The 23,738-nt window shown below is 27.9% G+C and overlaps 1 protein-coding gene across 2 annotated transcripts in view; it reads left to right on the top strand.

Annotated features, from left to right (window-relative positions):
• Positions 1–23,738, top strand: part of LOC129961599 (condensin-2 complex subunit G2-like) — a 131,737-nt gene that overhangs the window by 89,902 nt on the left and 18,097 nt on the right. For both annotated transcript variants that reach the window (XM_056075104.1, XM_056075103.1), the window contains exons 12-22: positions 1,050–1,145; positions 2,333–2,416; positions 2,592–2,744; positions 3,012–3,231; positions 3,768–3,982; positions 5,644–5,721; positions 10,957–11,205; positions 12,213–12,380; positions 16,627–16,734; positions 17,114–17,284; positions 21,150–21,246. In XM_056075104.1, the coding sequence (XP_055931079.1) occupies positions 1,050–1,145; positions 2,333–2,416; positions 2,592–2,744; positions 3,012–3,231; positions 3,768–3,982; positions 5,644–5,721; positions 10,957–11,205; positions 12,213–12,380; positions 16,627–16,734; positions 17,114–17,284; positions 21,150–21,246 (1,639 nt within the window). The remainder of the gene's footprint in view (positions 1–1,049; positions 1,146–2,332; positions 2,417–2,591; positions 2,745–3,011; positions 3,232–3,767; positions 3,983–5,643; positions 5,722–10,956; positions 11,206–12,212; positions 12,381–16,626; positions 16,735–17,113; positions 17,285–21,149; positions 21,247–23,738) is intronic.

The raw sequence follows: 23,738 nt of genomic DNA, 5'->3' as shown, positions 1-23,738 counted from the left end.
CGATTGATAAGTGGAAGAAAGTAATATGATCTGACGAATTATTTTTCACACTTTTTCCTACAACAGGACAGGTGCACATTTGGAGGACGCCTGCAAAGTGTACATTCATGATTGCCTCCTTCCAACTGTCAAGCATGGTGGTGGATCTGTCATGATATCGGCAGCCATGTCGTAGTTTTCTGCTGAACCAATTGTAACTCTGAAAGGAAGCATCACTGGGGAGAAGTATAGAGAAATTTTATCTGACCAGGTGCTTTCTATGATGCAAACTTTGTTTCCTGCAAGAGATGGAATTTTCCAGGATGATAATGCACCTATCCCTGCAGCGAGACTTGTCCAGTCATGGTTTGATGAACACGAGGATGAAGTTAAACATCTGCCTTGGCCCACACAGTCATCCAACCTCCATATAATTGTATCTCTTTGGTCTATTTTAGAGCGTTCAATACAGCATTGATATCTTCAGGCATCTCTAGCAGAACTGTCACAATATCTCCAGAAAGGATGGCACAATATTCCTCTAAACACTATTTAATACTTGTATTAATCGATTCCTAGGCGAATTCAAGCTGTATTACATGCCAAAGGCGGACCTACATCATATTGATAAAGGAGTATTTATAAATCTAAGGTGTTCCCATTATTTTGATAACCACCTATATCTAGCTGACAAAATCTTTATTTATCTTTCTAATGTCTGCCCTCTTCCATTAAAATATAAAGTCAATGCATTGTACTCAAATTATTAAAGAAATTGTTCATCAGAACCATTCGCAAAATTTAGAAAACTTATCACAGTTATTTTGTGTTTGTAAAAGAATAGTAAGATATGGTGATAATTAAACTGACTATATTTATATGGAATTATGGTATTTTTCCTTTATCTTATCTATTGAACTTAAAATTCTTTTAATGAAAATTTATAATATTTTCCTAGGTGTCTTTAATTAATAAACTTTACTAATTTCCATATTCACTGAATATCTGTAAAACTGTTATAAATCAGTAGTAGTATTTATTGCATATCTCCATCCTTTTTTATTTTACAGGATCTTCTTATTGATGAGTATCCCATTGTGCGTAGTACTGCTGTCATTGGACTTTGTATTGCTATGAGTGTAAATTGGGAACTTTTCCCTGAAGATGTAAGTTTTGCCTTTAAAGAAAAAAATTATTTGTAAAAGACTTTGGATCAGACAATTTTGATTCAATATTTAATGATTTTTAATACTTATCAAAATCATTTGTATTAATTTTATTTGGTTAAGAAAATAGTTTTATTTAAAAATACAATCATACCTTGCTTTACAAGCACTTCTCATAGCTAAGGATTCACATAACTGGCAAAACAAAATGTTAAAAAAAAAGTTACTCTCTTAATGATAGTTTGCAGAAGGTCAAACAAGAAGATATTGTAACATCACGTGCTGGATTGCGCATATTAATCAGTGTTGAGCACTTGCTCGGTAAGAACCCTTATATCTACTTGAAAGAAGTATTGGCCAGATAGCATTGTCAAACACTACTTGGGGATGATGTAAAAGAGTGTCTATGTATCTTTAATGGATGAGAATGTTTCTCTAACCCAACTTATGGTATTAGAAATATATAGCAACGATATCGATGAAGTAGTTAAAGAACATATAGAACTGCATTCTGTGTCACAGTAAAATAGTTGCAGAAGTGGTTTAGTCAGGAAAGAAGGAAGTAATAGCTTCAGAGAACAAATAATGAAAGCATAGGAAATGATTGCATCATATATTGAGAAGCATCAGTTTTATAAGGCAGTAGCTATTTGCGCTATAAATTCATTTAACAATAATGGTGGTTCTCATTTTTGCCGAACTTTGAAGTGTAATTTAAAAAAAAAAAAAAACGTCTTCAGGAAAATTTCTTGCAAAAAAAAAAAAAAAAAAAAAACACACACACACACAAGAAACTGTAAATAATAAATTGCATTATTATAAACTTACTATTTAAAAAGCCTTTGGGGGTGATGAAACATTATCCTATTTTATATTTGTCTCCTTTGGAAAAAATTATTTGCTTGATGAGTAAAATTCAGAAGGAATTATACTTGTTGAGGTTTCATTATAATAATTTATTTGTGGATAAGTACAGTTTTTTGCATATCAGCAATAGTTTTAAAATAATTAAACTTCTAAGAGAATTTTTAATCTGACTTTTTAGCAGAAAGGCTTTTATTTATATAGCTATAATTTTTTATTATTATTATTATTCAATTGAATAAGAAATGTAAAGGAAAAGATGTATTAATTTCAGATTTAGATTAATTTTAAGATTTTTCATTAAATTGTACATGTATTTTCAGATATTGAAGACTTACTTCACAATAATTGTTAATGATCTTAGTTGTGATTCTTCTTCAACTGATGTCCGTTGTGCTGTTGCAAAGGTAGATGCACTTAACATTTTTATGTAATATCTATAAATTCTTGGTGCTCTTATTTATTTCATTCGTGTTAATTTTACTGATATATATATTTTAAATTTTGTGTAAAATTATGAAAATATTTTAAAATATACTTAAGTATTTTCTTTTCAATATAATTATCTCGACTTTTTTTTAGGGTTTCAAAGTCTTGTTGGAAAATCCTTTGACATTGCCTACAATGCAAGTAATTCTTCCTCGATTAAAGCCTTTGTTTCATGATATTTCTGATCCAGTGAGGATTGCTTTTTGTCAACTCCTCCTGAGGGTTAAAAAAATTTCTGCAATTAAAGTAAGTAATTTCATATTAGCATTTTTCATATGGTAAGCTTTGTTTTTATAATTAGCAATTTATAACAAGTTAAAGAAATAATTGTTCTATCAATCAATGTATTTGAAATATATCGATCATTTAAAAATATATATTATAAGAAAATGCAGAAATTGTTTCATTTGCCAGAATAATTAATTTTTATTGCTTTTGTTATTTTTTAACTAAATGCTTTCAATTTTTATAATAATATTTAATACTTTAATTATTATTCTATTATATTTTCAGTATTTCAACATAGTTCCTATTGAGCACCTATTAGCACGCATGGAAGAGGACTCGGTTATTTCCAAATTGATTGTTAATCTTGTCTATAACAGTTACTTTCCTAAAGATGAGAGCCCTGATGGTTGGTTGACACGTTGTATTGAGATGATCAAAGCAGATCGAGGGGCTTCTCGTGTCTTTTTCCAGTATGCCCCTGGCTTCATTGGCCTTGATACGACAGGTAGGAATCTTTTACTAGCTTCTCATCTTTTGTTTATACTTCTCACCTGAATTGTTTGAATCCTTCTAAACATCATATTCAGGTTTTTGTAAATTTATGAAAGAATTTTAGGTGCAGATTGCATGCCCAAATATTTTTAATCTGTGAAAACTGTTTAGAAATGGACTAAAATTCTATTTAAAAAATTAATTGTTTAGGATAAAAGACTTATTTTTCTGTTGGGAAATCTAGTTTTAATTTTTTTTTTTTTTTAATATTTTTTATAAATTTTAGTGAAAAAAAATTACAATCACTTCAAGTAGTTTGATTTGCATATTCTTTAAAATGGTTTTAAACTTTTAGAGAAATCTTTCAGCTCTAATTCAGTAAAATTTTGTAACTTTTTTCCTTTTATATCTGCCTTTTTTTTTAATTGTTGATAGCATTTTAGTATTTTTATCCCCATCCAATTTATGAAAATGCTTAAGGGGTGTTTTTTTCCCCCTTTGTGTGTGTATGTGTGTGTAATATTAGTAAATTAAATGTTTTCTTCTTAGCTCAGTTCATGATTCATGCAGTGAAGAGCATTGATTTCTATACAATGAGTTACAATCAATTTGTGGAAAAGGCTACGACTAAAAAGGAACTGGATTACCTGAATGAAAACATGGAAATTTTGAAAGATGTTGGTTTCCATGATCCTGATGTTGTATCTGGTCTCTTAGATGCTGTTTCCATTATGTGGCTTTCTTCACTCCACAGCCTAGAAAAGGTAATCTATTTTGTTATAATCATTAATCATATACCTGGCAATGTCTAGGATTAAAATACTTTCTTTATTAATAGTTTTAATGTAAAAATTACTATTGTATAAAATGATACACAAATTTCTTTTATCATTTAAAATGTTATTTAAATGCATTGAGAATATAAATTGAAATAATTATCGATTTTTAAAAATCAAAATTAATTTTTATCTACAAATTATTAATATTTATTTTATATATGTGCTTCAAATATTGTTTTTGACTATTGTGGCATCAGAAAAGTTTTAATGAATGTCCTGAGAAAGAATAATAGTTAATTTTCATTCATAAAAAAGAAAATTAATCAAATCATTAGTTGATCTTGATATAGACTGTTAATCATTTGCTTTTAAACTTTTCTTTTTCTATTCTTTCAGAACTTTGCTAATATGATCTTACAACAATTCTTCATATAAATTCTTTAAAATAAATTAAAAGTATCAAATAAACAAAAAAAAATATTTAAATAAACAAGTATAAAAAAATTAAGAGATAGTTGTTCAAAGTTTCATTGTTGCCTTATAAAGAGTATCTATAAATTTCCTTGTTTTAAATTGTCTGCACCTTTTCAATTTTGTATTAAATTCAATTAATAGAAGTTGAAAAAAAATTACATTGTTCATTTCTTGTGGGATAATTTGCTTTGAAGTTAGTACAGAAAAGTTGCACAGTATTATTTCTAATTTTTTGCACTTTGTAAAACTTGACTGCATTTTTTCTCTAGCCCTAATTAATAAGTGTGCAAAGTTTTGCTAGTGTTTAGTTGCTAAACTTTTGCTGTAAAATAAGATTTTAGCAGTTTTTCTATGCTTTATTTTTTTGGCAGATGTAATAGTATAACGGAATCAGTTTATGCCCCCATAACGCGGTATAATTTTGATATGTATTTCGCAGGAGAAACAAAGAGCATAATGTTACAGTATGATATTTAGTTCAACATTGGATGGCATGTCATGTGACTCCACATGAATTGACTCTATTTCAATCATTGAATCTAAAATTTAGAAATGTAGGGCAGTGTTCAGTTATAATAGAATTTTAAAAGGGGTAGTTTATGCTGAAATAGAAAAGAATTGCGTTATTTCTATAAAGAATGAGAGTGTTTTGATTGAGAACTGTGTATGGAAATGTTATGTTTCATTAACTCAGACTGTCTTTTCAGTGTTTTTCATAATGTAATCTCAAGGTGGAGGCCAGAGTGTTGCAGATTTAAGGCGAGCCTATTTTTTCTAAAATTCTTTCAAGCACCCTGATGCATGCTAATCAAATATTCTTCTGCTTGTGCGATTCAGAATTTTAGCAAATTTGTTGCTCATCCTTTTGTCTGTGTTCAAAAGTATTAATTTAATCCTAATATAAAATATAAAATTTTATAAAGTTTTAAAATAAAAAGTTTATAATGTTTTAAAATATAAGTGATATACTAAAGCATAAAATGCACTTAATTCCCTTCTTCCAAATGGCAATTTAGAACACAGTTTGTTTTATTTACTGAAAATGTTCTTTCTTCCCCTTGCTTATGGTCTTTGGTTTTTTTGTTTTTTTAAAAATTTTTATTTTTTTATTGATTGATTGATGCTTTGAAAATTATCTTTTATTTACATTTGTTTCTATTTTTTTTCTAAAGCCTGAAAACAAAAGTTTGTTAAAGCTGATTGTGGGGAAAATTGCAAAACCTCTTGGGAAACTTCCTCATTTCTATCAGGTTTGTAGCTCTTGATATTTGTTATTTATAAAATATATTAAATAATGATTTGATTGTATTCTATTTTCTGAACACTAATAACAACAACAAAAAAATGATCCAAATTTTTAAGTAATTTTAAATGAAAATGCATTCTTTCGTATAGAGGACATTTTTAATCATATACAGTGGAATCCTATATGCTCTTTTTCAAGTATTTTAAATTTTGAGTTGGAAAATGTTTCTGTATATCAAATGAAATTCTCATATATCTAACATATCTTCACATAAAAATAATAGGGCAACTCTGACTTTATTTATTATCACAACATCACAAAACTGCTATCAATGGAAATGACTCAAGAGGACAAATTTGTTTAAATAGGAGAATTGATTTACTGGGCTAATTAACATAGTATAATTAGTGTCTTGAAATTCTCTCATTACGTATACCATTTTTCCTTTTAATCAATTACTCAACATGAATATAGTCCCCCACCCCACACACACACAAAAAAAAAAAAAAAAATATTTTAATCCTTAGAAAAATGGCACGTTCAATATTAAATGAATCGCACAAACTTTTGTCGATATTTCAGAAGCTGCAAGATATTTCTCAATTTTTTCTTATTCATTTAAAGAACATAGTTTTACTATGGAAATAGATAAAATAAGTTTTTGTTTAAAAAAGATTAATACTTTTTGTAATATTTTAAACATGGCTGCAGTAAAAAAGTGAATTGTTTTATATGACAGTAAAGCTGGGATGATAAAATATTTTTTTAAAGAATCCACTGTTGATTGGGAATGCCTTGACATGCCTATTTGTTCAAGAACTGTATACTATTTTTAATTATTTTTGTTAATCTATACATTATGATTTATGAGTTTCAACTGCTACTATAAAATTGAGATTGAATAATTTGTAAATCAGATTATTTTTTATATAAAGTGTGATTTTCGTTCTTATCAAAAATATCTTTATTCAATTGACAAAAAAAAAAAAAAAAATGTGAGACTTTCTTATTAAAAGAAAGAATACTTATGTTGCCAGATTGCAATTTTATAGGATTATTTCTATTTTATTATCTTGCTTTCTAAAATTTAATGATCAAGACTAGTTTTGCAAGTAATGCATATTTATGAACTTTACTTAAAAGTTTAAACACCAATCTTATAGTTTAAATACTTTAGAGTTTGTTGGACATGAGGATTTCAAATAAGGACAGTAATAACTGTCTCGTGTATAAATAACAATCAAATATAATTACAAATTTCTGTTTTCATATTGAAACCATTTTTTTTATTGTGGAATTAAATTGAATGCTATTTTATATTTATTTTATGATTACATTTTTATTTCATAGCATTGTATTTCTTATATTCAATTTTTGTTTTCTGAGGTGTACACTTAAATTTTTTAACACTATTTACATAAGCTAAATATAAGTTTATCTTCTTTATAAGGCAACACAGGATGATATAATTTTCTAGGAGAAAGTACCTTATATTTGATTAATCCATAACATTTCTTATTGCATTTTTTTAGGATGTCCTATAAAATAATCAAAGAAATTTACGGCGTATAAAGTGAACATGCATTTATATATCTACCTTTTTCGTTATCTTTCATTTCATATTTTAAAATAGTAGATTCACATCTAGCACCATAAAAAGCAATTTTTGGGTTTAAAGTTGTTACAGAATCTCTTCCATTTTCTTTTCATATATATTTTTTAATGTCTTGATCATTGTTAAAATCTCATTCACACATTTAAATTTCATATCCTTTGTCTTCTCTCTCTCTATATATATATTTTCATAAAATTCATTTATTTTATTGGTTTTACTTCCTAGTTTTAATTTTTTTTTTCTTACCTCTGTTTAATGTGTGCTGCATGTTATATGTGTTTTAAATATTTTGGTTTTAAAAAATGAATTTTTTAAAACCAAAACATGAAAAAAAATTGCATAAACCTTCTCCGGGGATTTTTATATGTTTCAGTTTCAAAAATCTAAAATTTTAGTGCCCTATAAGGATAATCATCTACTATTCATAACTTTATTGTATCAAGATAACTAAAATAAAGTTAAAAAGAATAACTGTAGCATAAAAGCATAATTATAAAAATCCACTAAGATATTCGTAGTTCATAATTGATACAATCTTGTTATTGTTTTCTCGTGCTTTTTTTTATGAAACATTTGTAATACAAATCGAAAAGAAAATTGCAGTATCGCAAACTGCACTTGAAGTTAAATAACAATTAATGATCTATTAATTCTACTTATTGTTTTTTTTACTGTGATTATTCTTATGGGTGTATACATATTGTATATGTCTATTTCCAATGAATACAATTACTGAAACATATTCAAAATGGCAATTGATATGCTTGAAAAAAACATATCTTTTGGACATTATTTGATAGAATTGATCATTCAACGCGACTACAATTTACATATCAAATTTTATATATCTAGATTGTTTCATCTTTGAGAAATCGTTTGATTAACAGGCAGTCGACATGGTTGTAGAGTTGGCTTGGTACAGTTGGTCCAAATTTTGATACAGATCTTTGCGATAAAATCTTATACAAATTTTCATCTATCTAAGCTATTTTGTGCTCTCATGTTCTCCTCAATGTGGTCGAACATGCAAATGTAATAGTTTCCCTTATTTCATTTAATCAAAACTTGATACATTATTACAAAATATGTTAAAAGACTTTGTACAAAATTTCATTTCTCTTAATTTGCACCATTTTTTTGTATTTCGATTTTCACAGACTGGTGTTCAAAATTTCAAATTAGTGTATTTTTTTATATATATAATTATTATTTCAAGGGGTTCTATAACATGAAGCTTCGTTAAATTCATGGGATCAAATTATTAGAGGATTCTTTTGGTTTTTCTTGTGTACTTTGTATATGTCAAACAAAATAAAGTTAAGAAATGTTTATGTTAAAAATGAGGAATTGTTTTCTCACTATATATATTACTTGTGTGCAGTTATTTTAAATAGATGGTACACGAACTTTCTTCTGTGAGTCAACCTGTATTTCTGTAATTTAAAATCCTAATCTTTAAACAAATATACTTCTCAGCTTAATGGATTTCCTATCTAATTAACAAATGTTCCACCTAAGAATAAATTTCATCCTTTATAAATAAATTCATTTGCTTATAATACCATTATATAAATTAATTTTTTACCGTTGAAATAAAATTTCGCTGAAAGAAAGTTGGAACTAATGCAGTTCATTTATAATAAAAATTGTCTCTGTGGCGTTGAAATATTTAGTGCCAGATCAACCATATAAGTGGACTTGAAAATTTTGAAAAGTAGCAAAATGTTTAAATTTCCAATAAAAAAAATCATGTATTAGTTCATATATTAATTCCAATAATATATAATTATATATTATTGGATAAATTTTCATACTAAGGATCTGAGTCACATTTGTTTAATTTTTTTAGCATCTTTGTGAAATAAAATGAAAAGTGCACTTTTTTGCTGTTAGTAATTTAAAATTTAATTAATATTCAGTTGGCTCTTTTCAGATGGAGTTGGAAACAAACAAAATTATTTATCATGCAAGAACTGCAAATTTTGGAACGAAATTTATATATATATATATATATATTAAAAGTTATACTGGATTGAATTATTGAAAAATCCCAATTTCTATAATGTGAAAATTCCAAAATACTAATTAACTCGACTAGTCAGTTTTTCAATCTATAAACTTTTTTTTTTTTAGCAATTTTTATTTATAGTGAAAATGCTATTATAAATAATAAAGCTATAGAGATGTTCCATTTTTTTATGTTTTATATACCTTTTGTAAAATAAAAAAATTGCTTCACTTTTTTTTTTTTTTTTTAATTAGAAATTCAGGAAAGATCAATCTGCTTTCTAACTTAAAGCTATAATTTACTTTACATTTCTTGTTGTAAATGTGTGTCTTAAAAAAAATCTTTAATTATGAAAGAAATTTTTTATTTAATACAAGACTTAACAAGATAAAGAATAAAGGTTTGGCAAATATATGAAATTTCATCAGGTACAGTATCTACAGTTTTGATAATTATTATTCCTAAAATTTTTCAAAATAATTTTCTAATTCTTTTAAGGTTTCTTAACCTTAAAAATTTGTTTTATTGATTTAACTTTAAATCATTAAAAAATTTGCAATATATATTTTTAAATATTAAAATTTTTTTGCATGAGATTTTTTCTCCCCTAATCACTTCAAGCTTCTATGTATAGAGATTCGGCTGTATAGCATATCATATTTAGTGAAAATTAATTGTTACTCATAGGAACAGTAATTTTTTAAAGCTTTAAACTTCTATCTTTAGTTTGTGATTGTTCAACTTGATAGCGTGTGAAATACTTCTATATATAATCTTCATAAGTAGTCCTGAATGTAGTCTTTATATATCTAAAAATAATATATTTGGATTAGGTTCAATTTTTAATTTCAATTACAATTTGTGTGTTATAAAACCTATACATCTAAAACAAAGGATGCCTTCATTTGTGAAGCTTTTGACATATCTAAATGATGAGAAGAAACAAATTTCATCTTTTACTAGAAATGCACTATTTTTAGCTTTTTCTGTAATGAGTTCAGTTGTCTCTGGAAGTTATGGGTGTTACTCTTTATAATTTATTTTTTTTAAAAAAAATTTGCAATTCAATTAAAAATAGTAATGATTGTTATCAAATTTCTATTACAATGCTTTATTCAGAACGTTTTCTCTATATATTTGATGTATTGTTATTCATAAAGGAGTCAAAATTTTTAATGTTCTCTACTTTATCATTTCCTCCCTTCTCTTCTGGAAAACAATGATTTTTCTTGGTTTATAGCCTTAGTAATTTTGCATGTTTTGTTTGTATTTCATAATAAATTACTTATCAATTATATTTAATATTGTAATCAAATCCTGTATTTTTTAAAACTTTCGACTCAACATGATAAAGAAAATAAAAATTTTATCAGATTTGGATTAGTGGAAATTTTAAATTGCAATAAGTTTTGTACATTATTTGTATTTATCGTCTTTAAAAATCCAATAGCAGGACATACAGCATTTTATTTAATTTTTTTAGGCTTTGACATATAATTTAAGACACGTTGGTCGTATTAGATGATATTTAGAGTTTTATTAATCTTGTAGACAAAGAAAATCTTTCATATATTTTAAAATGCACTTATTACTTATTTATTTATTTTTACTTTCAGAATACCTCTGTGTGGAATTCTATTTACTACCTAAGCAGTTTCATGCCAACTGAACTGGTTCCCAATTTGGCAAGTCTCTGCTTTTTCAAACTTAAGGATCTTGATTCATCTGCTGATCCCCATGACTATATGACCTTGCTCGAATGTCTCTGCAACCACAATCAAGTTGCAGGCCTAATCATGCTTTTTAAAGAGTGGATAGAGGCAGGATTCCAATTACCTGCTGATAAACCACCAGCTGCCAAAAAGGTAATGAATAAAATTAAAGTACTGCATTTCTTACCAGGTTTAAACTTGAAAATCATTTATAGTTGCAAGTTTTGACTTCCAGCTATATTGGAAAGTTTACCTGTCTGTTGTCAATAGACAAATAAAATGAGACAATAAATAACTTCATGTTTACATTACTTATTATTTTTTAATTGTTTACATTGTTTATTGTGCATAATGTCTTCATAAATTATTAATTAATGTTAAAATTATCCCAGTAAACAATTTGTATATTTGAAAAAAAAACCTTTTCCATGTTTTTAAGTTTTTGTTCTTGTTAGAAATACATGGAATGTCTATCGCCATTTCCTGCTTAATTTTGTAAATGACTGATAAAATCAAAATATCATTTTCAAGATAATTTGTGTGTTAAAGCTATACAACCTAAACTATTATTTACTTAAGATTGATTAAAGTAGTTTTGGAACGATCCATTTTAAGTTCGACAGGCTTATTTTTAGAAATGATATCAATTCTTTGCTTTTTACCTCATTTAAAAATTCATAAGTATAACAAACTTGTGATTACTCTTTGTTCATGAAGTATTTTAACAACAAGTACTTCATAAAACAAACACTTGAATTGACATTGTGTATAATATTTATAGAATATATTTTATTCTAGCTTTTTTTTAGTGCCTGCAGGAGATATAATAGTTAAGTATTGTTTTAGACAGTTGTCAACATCAAAGAATTTCCTGCTTGCAAACTACAAATTTTAAAGGAAATCAAAAGTGAGAAGTGTAGATTCTTATATATCTGCAAAAGACTTGTATATCGTTCTGGAACAAGATTATGAAGGTTGCATATATAACTATTTTATGTTCTAAATAGTTGATTTCTGTAAGATCTTTTCATAATTTTTTTTTATTTGTTGAAAATTAATAATATACAGGCACACAAAGAGAGGAGTATATGCAATTGTTTTCATTATATATGTATACATTTTTTTTTTTTTTTTGCATAAAAATATTTGTTGATTTTTAGCGCAAATCAAAAAAGAGTATTCAACCTATGGAACCAAGATTTGACAAACATTTATTGGCTGCTTACCTGTTGAATGCAGTCCTTGATCATCGATCCTGTCAAAAGGCAATTCTGAGAAAACATGCAGAAGTTTTGAAGGATATGTTAAGTTTTACAGATGATTTAAAAGTAAGTAAAAAGTTGTAAAAGTCCTTTTACCTGTGTTCATTTTATTGTTTTTAATACCTAATCTCTCTTATGTTCTCTTTTTCTCCATTGTTTTTTCCTGAAACTGTAGTTTCATTTCTTAATCAGGTTACTGTTTGATTATAATTTTTTATTTGCATATGAGAAAAAATCATTACAGAAAGTTAATGAGATCATGAATATTCTTTTTGGTGCTGTGTTCATCGTAAATTACAATTGTTATGTTGCTGAGTGTGCACTCAGTGTTGATTTTGTGTTCCATTCTGATCTGTCTTTATAAGCAAAATATCATTTTATAAAATCTTTATCTGGTTTGACAGCTTAATAACCATTAATATCTTAATTTGTATGAAAATTTGTGGTTACATAGTTTTTCAATATTTACTAATTTTAGTTTTATGCTTATACTTACTTAAAAATGTGAACTTGGAAAATGACTGATTTTGGCAGCAATAATGACAAATTTAATTTTAAATCTAACATAATAGATATAAGTAAAAAGATTTTAACACAGTTAAAAAAAAAGATTTATATAATGCTAGAAATATTTTTCTGCATGAAATTTGTCTTCAAGGAATGTGTTTAAATTTTCCTTGTTGTTTTTTAGTGAATGCTTTTAATGCTATATTTAATTGCATTTTAGTATACCATTCCAAAAACTTTTCATAATGAATTAATTAAAAATTTTCTTATTTATGGAATGTTTTTCAGGTCATTTTATGCTTTGTCAATTATTCATTTAAAGAAAATTTATAAAATTAGTTTTTTTCTTTTTTTTTGAAAAACAATAGAAGAATATTAAAACTGAAATTTTCAATTTACTTTATACTGTGCATTGCAATATCTCATCATTTGATTATTATTTACAGTCTTCATGAACATTAATAGCAGCTCTTTTTGGCATGAATCTTTTATGCTTTATTATTTAACCAGGGGTGTTTGTGCTCCGAGGAAACCCCGAAATTCCGGGGATTTTGAACTTCGATACCCAGAAATTCCGGGGATCGTCGTTCAAAAGGAAGTAGGATATTATTTATTTTGATCTGGGTAATTTTGTTTGCTTTGAAAGCCGAAAACGCAAGGTCAGTGTGTGTGGTGAAAACTTTTCCTTTCTTTCTTCAGGCAGTGATAATGCGTGAAAAGGGGGGAAAAAACTTTTTTGTTCTTTCCTTATTGCGAGTTATGACTCATTCCCCCGGTTCTCGGACATTCTCTTCTGGATTCTTTTCGGCAAGTAGGCGCGGCAGAAAAAACGGGAGAGACTTCGTTCGACCAGATGTGCGATCACATGTTTCTGGGTTCAAAGGTCTTATCTCTCCTGGCGTGGCGCCAATAAGTAGAGAAGGGGGATTTTTTGCCGTATTAGCTATTTGTCATTGATCGCTTCGCAACTTTTTTTTCTCCGCTGTGTAAAATTTTCCTTTCATTTATTGATGCACTTGTAAATTTTTCGTTTCGTTTATTGAAATATTTTTTTATTTATGTACGCAAGAGAATTTCACTATGAAATTTCTCGATATAAATAGTGATATTATACAATTAGAAGAAGGTGTCTGGAATGCATTTAGGTGGAATTGGGTTGAACGGAGAGATGGTAATGGGGATACCATCGGCACATGGTGCAAGAAAATAAATGTTGCTGGACAAGCATATTGTGTTTTTTGTAACTCACTGCTGAAGTATGGTGGGGAAGGATTCAAGGCTTTCACAAATCATTCTAAAACTGTGACGCACATAAAATATTCAAAGTGCATTAGACATTCAATGACTTTAAGTAATTATGCTAATTCAAAAAATACTGATGACTTACTGGAGACTGATGCTCCGCCATTGGATATAGTGACAAGAAAAGCACGCCAAGAGGTATTAATAACTTCGTTTATCGCCGAGAATTCTCTTTCTTTCAATGTAGCTCCCAATTTAATTGAACTCTGCAAACAGTTGAGCCGCGATCAGACGGCACTAAACTCGTTGGAAATGCCCAGGACTACTGCATGTTATAAGATGAAATATGGGCTCGCAAAAACTATTAAGGAAAATATCATTAAAACTTTAAAGGAGACTCCATTTTCTCTAAATTTGGATGAAAGTACTAGCAATGCTCAAGAAAGTATACTGGCAATATTGGTGCAGTTTTATGACAACAATCAAAATGAAGTTGTAGTTCATCATTTTGCATCTCTAAAGATGGAATCTTGCAATTCAGAAGTTGTTTTTAACGCAGTTGTTAATACTATTGAAGATAATAATATTCCATGGGCAAACTTAATTAGTGTATTAATGGACTCATGTAACACCATGCGTGGAAAAAAAAAGGGTGTTGAAACCAGACTACGATCAAACAAAGCACCCCACTTATTAGATATTGATGGTGATTAGCTGTGTCACACATGTCACACAGCTAATAACTGTGCAAAAAAATTTGCTTCATGTTTTGATAGATACTTAGAAGATTTGTTTGATGACATCTATTTTGATATGAAAAGCTGCAGTAAAAGAGAAATTTTTTTTCAAAATCTGTGAATCCCTTGCCATTAAAAGACGTAAGCCCTTGAAGAGACCAGACCATAGGTGGCTGTACATTTTATGTGTTTTAGAAAGAATCAAAGATCTGTGGGATGCTCTTATTGCATTTTATTTTCACTACTTGGATAAAACTGATAAAGGGGATTATTTTTCTTATGTTGAAACTGTATACAATAAAAGAAATATTTCTGCAGCTCAGAAAAAAATTGTTGAAGGGGTGTATTCTTGCTTGCATTCCCAACAACTCACAAAGGATGCTTTAGCTCGGAAAAAAAGAATACTAAATGGGTTATTTGTTATGCAAAACAAAACTTTTTCTCTTTTTTTATGAAGCCAGAAAATATAGAGTGCACACCTTATAATGATTTATTAAAGGTTGATGTCACAAATCCAGAATTCCATCTACCTAGCAAAGTAATATTTACTGGTGCAGAAGCTTCCACTCTCCTGAAGAAATTATCAAAAAATCATCCAATAGCAAAAGAATTCCAAATTTCTCTGATGAAAGCTTATACTAATACAGCACAGCATATGAAACAGAAATTACCCCTTAAAAATTCATATCTAATTAGTTTTACAGCATTAGATCCAGAGCTAAGAGGTAAAACCAGTACAATATTAGCTTTTGAAAAATTATCATCTTTTATGTCCCATATTTTTAGTGATAATGAAAAGTCAAAAGTAGAAGCTGAAATAAGGTTATACCAGAGTGATATTGATATCACCAAAGAAATGTTCTACACATCTGATGAAAGTGGAAATCAAGTCAAGTGTAAAATTGATAAATATTGGTCTAAAGTTTTTAATTTAAAAGATGATTTCACAAATGATTATAAGTATCCTACATTGGCTAAATTGGTCAAAGCCTGCCTTAGCTGCTTCCATGGCCCATTAGTGGAAAGTGCATTCAACTTAATGGATACACTTGTCATTGACTATAGAACCTCTCTTAAGAGTGATTCTCTAGATGCAGTGCAGACTATTAAATATGATTTAATGGCTTCTAAAGAAACCTCATGTGAAAAATATGGTTCAAAAAATCCAATGACTGATCCAATTCACAAAGATCTCTTACTGAATATGAACAGAAGTTGGAAAACATATCAAGAGGACTTAAAAACATGTATTTCAGATGAGTCACCTATAAAATTCTCTGAAAAACCTTCTACATCAGCAGAAAAGCAAACTGCTTCTACCTCTGCATGTGCAGTTCTCACGGAAATTTCTTCAACTGTAAATGAGGAAAATAAAAGTCAACCTTCCTGCAATTATGAAGTTCACCACAAAAGAAAGACAAGCCCACAAACATCAGAAAATAAAAAAAAGCAGCAGAAATTAGATAAATTTTTTTAAAAGAATTAATTCAGGTAATTTAAAATATTTACATAAAATGTAGTAGTGTATATGTTTGAAAATTTATGGTTATTAATTTTGCAAAAAAAGTAATTCATTGAACTTTTATAATTAGGTCATTCAATACTTGATAATTGTAATTTTTCATTCCCCCCCCCCCCCTTCTCGAAACTCCAAAATGTCGGTAGTAAGTCCGTAAAAGTTTCAGGGGATTTTTTGGGGTCCCACAAACACCCCTGTTTAACCAAACTGTATTTATGTTTTATTATTTTTACTAAAAATTAAAATTATTATTAAAAATACAAACTGAGCAATTATTTATTTGTAATTTTTGTGTTTATTTTTTCAGAGGAAAGTGGAATTATCCCGTGAAAATAATATCTGCAAAGAGGATGAAATTTTCTTGAAGAAATTGTTGTATGCGTTGCTTCAAATTTCTGTGCTTCTACAAGCTGAAGTAATTAATTTTTCTTATATATATGCTACATTATTATTTAATATTACCTAGGTTTATAAATGAGTTAATTTTAAAGATAATTATCAGGATAAGTTGGGAATTATCTATTGAAACTATGGTTTAGATGTAATTGAAATTATTTAGGTCATGTTTGGGTTTATTTTTATCTGATGTAATGTAATGCTTTCATGCAAGAGTAATTAATAAAAACTATATTTTTGTGTGCTTCAGTCTGCAATTTCAATTGTATTTCTTTTGCTGATATATATTTTTTTCTGTGTTAGTCTTCCAATTTATATTTTATGATAGCTTTCTCATTGCATGTATTTTTTACTCTTCTAATACGCATTGTTTTATTTTTGTTAATATTTTCATTTAGGAAAAATATAATTCTGTCAAATTCGTTGAAGATATAATCCTTTGGATCCAGGAAAAGCTTTTAAGACCTGCTTGCATGGAGATTAGTCTGAATGCCAGTGCTAGACGAAACAGGTCACAAAAGAATAAACCCTCTGCTTCATTTGAACAACTTGTTTTTGAAATTTGTAAAGTAAGTATTTTTATCATAAATAGGAATCAAATCGTTACTTTTACAACAGCATGACACCAGTTATTGCGAGATATCAATAACTTTTTTTTTTATGCTTACCAAAATGTGTATCAACTATAGTAATTTCAAGTTAGTAACTGTACTATTAGCCTCATACCGTTAGGTTGCAACTAAATTCTTTTGATTGCTGCCGAGTTAATATAAAAATACCAAAATGTTAAGAAAGATTTCACCACATACTATTTGTGTTATATTAATGTGAAAAATTCAGTGTGAGAGGTGGTATTTAATATCATTGAACTGAAGATAGTCACTTGAATTGCAATTAATTCTTATCACTATCTGAATAGGTTAAAGTGTTGCATGGCTGAAGAATTTTAATCAGAAGGTTATTATTTCTATCCTCTGTTGAAGTCTTTTAAAGTTGCATCTTAATGAGCACTATTCTAAACTGAAAAATCAATGTGTGATTAGCAACATATTTTTCATTTTGATGAGGGTGGCTGCTAGACATTTTCCTGGAAGTGAAATAAAAATGTTAGACAATTTCCCTTGAAAGTCTTCCATTTTGGCAACTTATCCTATTTACTAAAACTTAAATTAGATTTTTCCACAGCTACTTTGATCCATAAAAGCTGCTACACTTTCACTTTGTTTTTGAGTTATTGACTTAATTAGTTGATCTAGACCAAGCAGGGTTAATCACAGCACAAAAGATTACAATAAAAGATCTAATGAATGTTAATATACCTTGTTATTGAATAAAATAAGCTTTACTCTCATAAAATTTGTGCCTATTTATGTAAAAAAAGAGTAACATTTAAATATTACAAATTTTCTGAATACTTATATTTTTCATTATTCTTTGATATTGCCAAAGTTAATATTAGATATGATACTTTTGTGCAGATTTCTACATTTTTGGAATTAAAAAAAAAATCTTTCTTTTAAGTCCATGCAAACTAGCATTAAAAGTTTTTTTTTTAACATGTTGAAGGGTAAGCCCTCTAAATGCACAAGTAATTTACAAACAAAAAATGCAGATTTTGCACATGACTCTAAGGAGAAATTGTTATGAATTCATAGTATGGTGTATAAAACTGCCAAATGTTGTTCAGGATCCAAATGTTGAATGAGGAAATGAATAGTGTTTAATCTTTCTTTTTTTAAATCAATTTATAGCATTGGAGAAAAAAAAAAGTTTATTAATCAAATTTCAGTATTTTTATATTCAGTCAGGAAATATCTAAAATGATTGACTGCTGGTAAATGAAAATAACCATTTTTATTTATTTATTTTTTGTGTTTTTTTTTTTATTATTATTATTATTATTATTATTATTATTTCAATATTATTTTTATTCCCTTAAATCAAGATGACTACTGTTGTTTCCAGTAATTGAAAACTGGGGCCTATTGATAAAAAATAATGGGAAAAAAATTCCAATGTGATTGTCTAGGGTAAAAAACTTAATATTTGGAGAAAAGAAACTGATGCATTTGTTAGAGAAAGTGTAAAATAGGGTGCTGTTAGTGGGAAAAGTGTCCATTTTTTGCAATGACTTTAATTACTCTATAAAAGAAACTTTAATCCAATTCTTGATGAAAAAAAGGGTGAGGAAACACATGGAAATTTTTTTTAACAAAGAATATTAGTTATTCTTTAAAAGCATTTTTTAAACCCATTATCTTCAACAGCTGCAATAATAATCTCACTCTTGTGCCAGTTAATAATATCCCTCTTTGTGATAGAATTTCAGATTCTGAATCCTTAATTTTGGGTGTTATTGCAAAACATAATTTGCCATTTTTAATAGTTGCTGTTCTAGTGAATGTTAGTTAGGCCTTAGCTCCAAATTGAATAATTTGTCATTTATTAGTAATTGTGGATACTTTAAAATGAAATTTGTTGTTGCAAAAATATTTTTGCAAATTGTAAGAAGAGAATTCTTTTTTTTATAGACAAGTTACTTCTCTCTTTTCTGTAAATACTGTTAGAATAGGTTTCTTTACATGTTGCAATAGTAAGTTAAAAAAGAAATCTTTATTAAAGAAATTTCAAAAAATTTTGGAAGTAACAAAATTTTCTGAGGAAAACTATATGTCTATTCCAAAGTACTCTTGGAGAGTTATAAAAGGAACAAAAAGTGGCATTGAAACAAATATTATCAAGAAAACTCTTTCACTATTTGTTGAATATTAATAGCAATTCATGTCATCATATCCACACCAGCAAAAAAATTTTCTTTGCCTTTTGACTGAATTTAAAAAGAAATATTTTTAATGGCATAAAATGATCAGCTAACATTAAAAAGTGGCTTATTAAGATATGTTTCATATTAAGTTCGAAACAAGATTCTCCAGTAAATTTCGTTTGCTTCGTGCTGCAATGAACATGCTATATCTAATTGAGGCTCCAAAGTATTAGGACACAAATGAATTAAGTATTAAAGAAGTTATCACCGAAAAATATTATTGAAGATAAAAGTGAAGAAAATATGGAATAATTCAGAAAATGATTTGTTGTCAGAAGAAGACTCTTGAATCTCCTATTTTATTATGCAACTTTTCCTCTATTAAGTTATTTCAAAAACAGTGACAATTATTAATTTTTTAAAGCAATCTTTCTTTTTAAAGTAGGATATTCTTATAAGATAAGACTTTTTAAAAATTACTGCAAAGAATAAGGGGAATTCTAAAAGTTTGAGTGAAATATTTATTGATACAAAAACTCATTCTATCATATTAAGTGGCTCTAATAGTCATAAAAAATTAGAATTGCTTTATAAAAAAATTTTTTAATTCCTATACTTTTTTTTTTTTTTTTTTTTTTTGTCAAAAGAGGAATTCTTAGTGGCAAATGTTTTACTGAAATGCATATCCTTGATTGATTCAGCTACTAGAGGTTACATTTAAAATGCTACATTTTTGTAACTGGTGTTTTCATTAAGTATTAAGAATAAAGGAGCTTAAGCATTGGAATTGTAGAGGAATTTACCATCTTCAATTTGATTTAAAACTGTTACATCTTATTGATGATTCAGGGAAACGTAATCTTTTAGACATTTAGTGATCTAAATTATTCAGTATGGGAAAATATTCTGATTTCTGGAAGATGGAAAAAGATATAATTAATTCTGTTCATGGTCTCAGACCCAATTAATAGAAGATCAGGAAAACATGTTTTTCAATTCAGACTATAAAATGCGAAATGATGAGTGAAGACCATTCTTTTGTTAAATATTTTAGGTTTAAAAAAAAAAGTCATCATGCTATTAGTAGTAGCTTTCAAGAAAATATAAAGTAATTAAGAAAATACCACCAGCAAAGATTGCTAGCAAAAAAAAACTACAATGGAGAGAGAGAAAAAATAAAATCCCTTAACAAAAAAAAAAAAAAAAAAAATTGAAAATTGAAGGAAATAATAAATTAGAGCTTAGAAGAAAACTTGTACTTGTCCAAAAAATGAGGAAGGGGGAGGGAAACAGATGGATTAAAAATAATATGGAAATAAATAAAACTTTTATATGGTCATGCTTTCTTAATAAGATACATCTTTTTAGTTTATTGCATCAGTTTTATTGTTAGTTTTGTTTTTAAAAATTTTTTAAATAACTTATTTTTTTATTTATTAGTTTCCTTATTTAATTCTACAGCAACATTTTTTAATATCTTGAGCACTATTTTTTATAAATTTGTTTAATTGTTCATTTAATCAAACATATTTTGTTTCTCAGTGCACATTTATTTATAAGGTTCATCTTTTTTGTTCAAATCCTGTGTCAATATTGAAAAATATACCTTGAACTGTAAAAGAAATGATCACTTTCAGGCTATCAATTTTTTATTTATTTTATTTATTTAGGATGTGTGTCGGATCATAACAGATATGACAATGTTGGGATACACAACTCCTAGGTCTCTAAAGTTCTTAAAATTTGGCATGAAGATACTCAGTTTAGGTACTAATGCTCATCTTTTGTTTACTGTTCACTTTTACTTGTTAATCCTGTCAAATTGTACATTTTCGTTGAAGAAATACATAATGGCTAATTTATTCATCTTAAGATGATTATCCAAAAAAGAGGTCTCTAAGTTTGTCCCCGTGTAATAAGTAAAAGTTTTGATGCCTTTTTTTTTAAATTTAATTAATTAATTTATTTAAAATGAAAAACTATTAATTGCATAAGAAAATATTGTTAAGCTGTAAGTATTAAAATGATATCTTCAGTAAGTCATTATTATAGATATTTAAATCAAGAGTAAATTTAAAATAAGTGCAGGTGTGTGAAAACCTTTTTTGAGCAAAATTTTGGATATTCCTCTTAAGTACATGTTATATAGAATAGAATAATTGGTAGATCCAGGAATAACCAGATCAGTAGAATATCTGCATTTTTTATTTCAAAAATTAACAAAACAAAACAGGGTTATCGAAAAATGACAATAAGCATTTTTCTTTTATTAGTTGAAATCTGAGGAAGAAGGGGGAAAAATTCTATGCTAAAATGGTTCTATAATTTTAAATAATATCATAATGGCCAGTTTTCAAAGAAAAGTGATGAAAATTGTTTAAGTTATTTCAATTATCAAATCTTCAAATTCATTTTCGGAAGACCAGTGGCTTTTCAATCATCTATTTTAAGTGGTTTTCAGTAATTAACTTGTGGTGAAACTTATAAGCCAGCTAACAGCTATGAGACATGAGTATTACTTTTGTCTTGTTACTTGGCTGCGAACCACAAAGTCCCAGGTTCTATCCTCGCAGATACCAATCCGACACATTGGTGACCTCGGACGATGAACCTTCAACTTTCATACAGCTGTTGTGGCGCCATCTACCCACAGCAAACCAAAGTCATTAGATTCACTTGACACGGCAGTACAGTCATCAGACTCGCTTGATGCAGCAACACAGTCGTCAGATTCACTTGGCACAGCAACACAAAGCCGTCAGACTCACTTGGCGCAACAGCATCAACAACAGCAACCACACATGCTCGCCATATCGCTTGGCGCTACTTAAATAGGTACAGGCGCATAGGACAGCTAATACATCGCCACTCAACAGCCATATCGTTCGTCTCACCTCTAACTCACTGGAGGGAGAGTACTGTGGTTAAGCTTATAAGCGAGCTAACAGCTACAAGACATGAGTATTACTTTTGTCTTGTTACTTGGCTGCGAACCACAAGGTCCCAGGTTTTATCCTCGCTCATACGAATCCGCCACAAACTGTTAAAAAATTTTTTAATTTTGACCACATTTTGAAAATTGATTATTATGAAACCATTTGAAATCATAGAATAACATTTTTATTACTTATTACCATAGATAGCATAGACCCCCTCCATTCCTTGAATTCTGATTTATAAAAAAAGTATTGCCATTTTTGGCAACACGTTTTTTTTTTCTAACACAGTCAAACTTTTCAAAAAGTAATGCAAAATGTGAACAGAAATTTTCACGAATTATTCTCTTCTATGTAACATGTATCTAAGTGAAATTCCAGAAATATTGTACTACTTTTTAACAAATAAAACATATTTTCCAAATTAGTACTTTTTGAAACTTTACCCTTGATCTGATTTAGTTGTCATCATGTTTTGTAACATGTTGTGTAGATCAATAATACTAGCAGCTTTTTAATTTAAAATTCACTCCGAAATCATTGGTTTATCTAAATGGTGTTAACACTTCCTTCTCCCTTATCCAGATGCAATCTTAAAGGCCTATTTCAGACAATAATCCTCTACAATTTGATTTAAACCAATAAAATTGCTGTTAAGTGTTCTTTCTGCATTTTGCTGTTTTTCATGACAATGTAATTCGACTGTGCATTATCATTTTATCTATTTTCTTTTGCTAATTGAATAATATTTTAATTATGTATTGAATTGTAAAATATATAGTTAGAGGCTTTCTGCCTTGATTATTTAAAGTTATGTTCATATTTGGGTTTTTTTTTTATCTGGAAAAAAGAAATTTTTGTTTTATTAATACTTTTGATTTCATGTTTGCTGTTTTAAAAATCTATTTTCGAAGCTGGATGATGCAAATTCCTAAAATCTAAATTAAGAGTTTTCTTCTTACAAAATTTTTTTTAATGAACCAAAAAACAGTTGTTTCTGATAAAAGATTTCTTTTCATGATAAATTAAAAGGTTTCTTTTTAATTTATGATGGAATTTCAATATAAAGATCAATATTTTAGCTTACTGTTAAATTTTGTTAAATACATGTTTTCTTTATTTTAAAGTAGGTTTTTAAGTTGCATAATGAAATTGAAAATTTGAAGGCTAAAATAACAGTATTTAAACTTATTATGAAAACATAAAATATTAATGTATATATATAATATAATGTTAACACATTGCGCACAGCACTCAGTGCTCTTCCAGGGCTCGATCATTTTTGAATGCTTTAGAAGCATTCTTGATAAGCAATAGGATACA

The sequence above is a fragment of the Argiope bruennichi genome, chromosome 2 (genome assembly GCF_947563725.1).
Source record: "Argiope bruennichi chromosome 2, qqArgBrue1.1, whole genome shotgun sequence".
NCBI lineage: Eukaryota > Metazoa > Arthropoda > Arachnida > Araneae > Araneidae > Argiope > Argiope bruennichi.
This window is presented reverse-complemented; position numbering and strand designations above follow the sequence as displayed.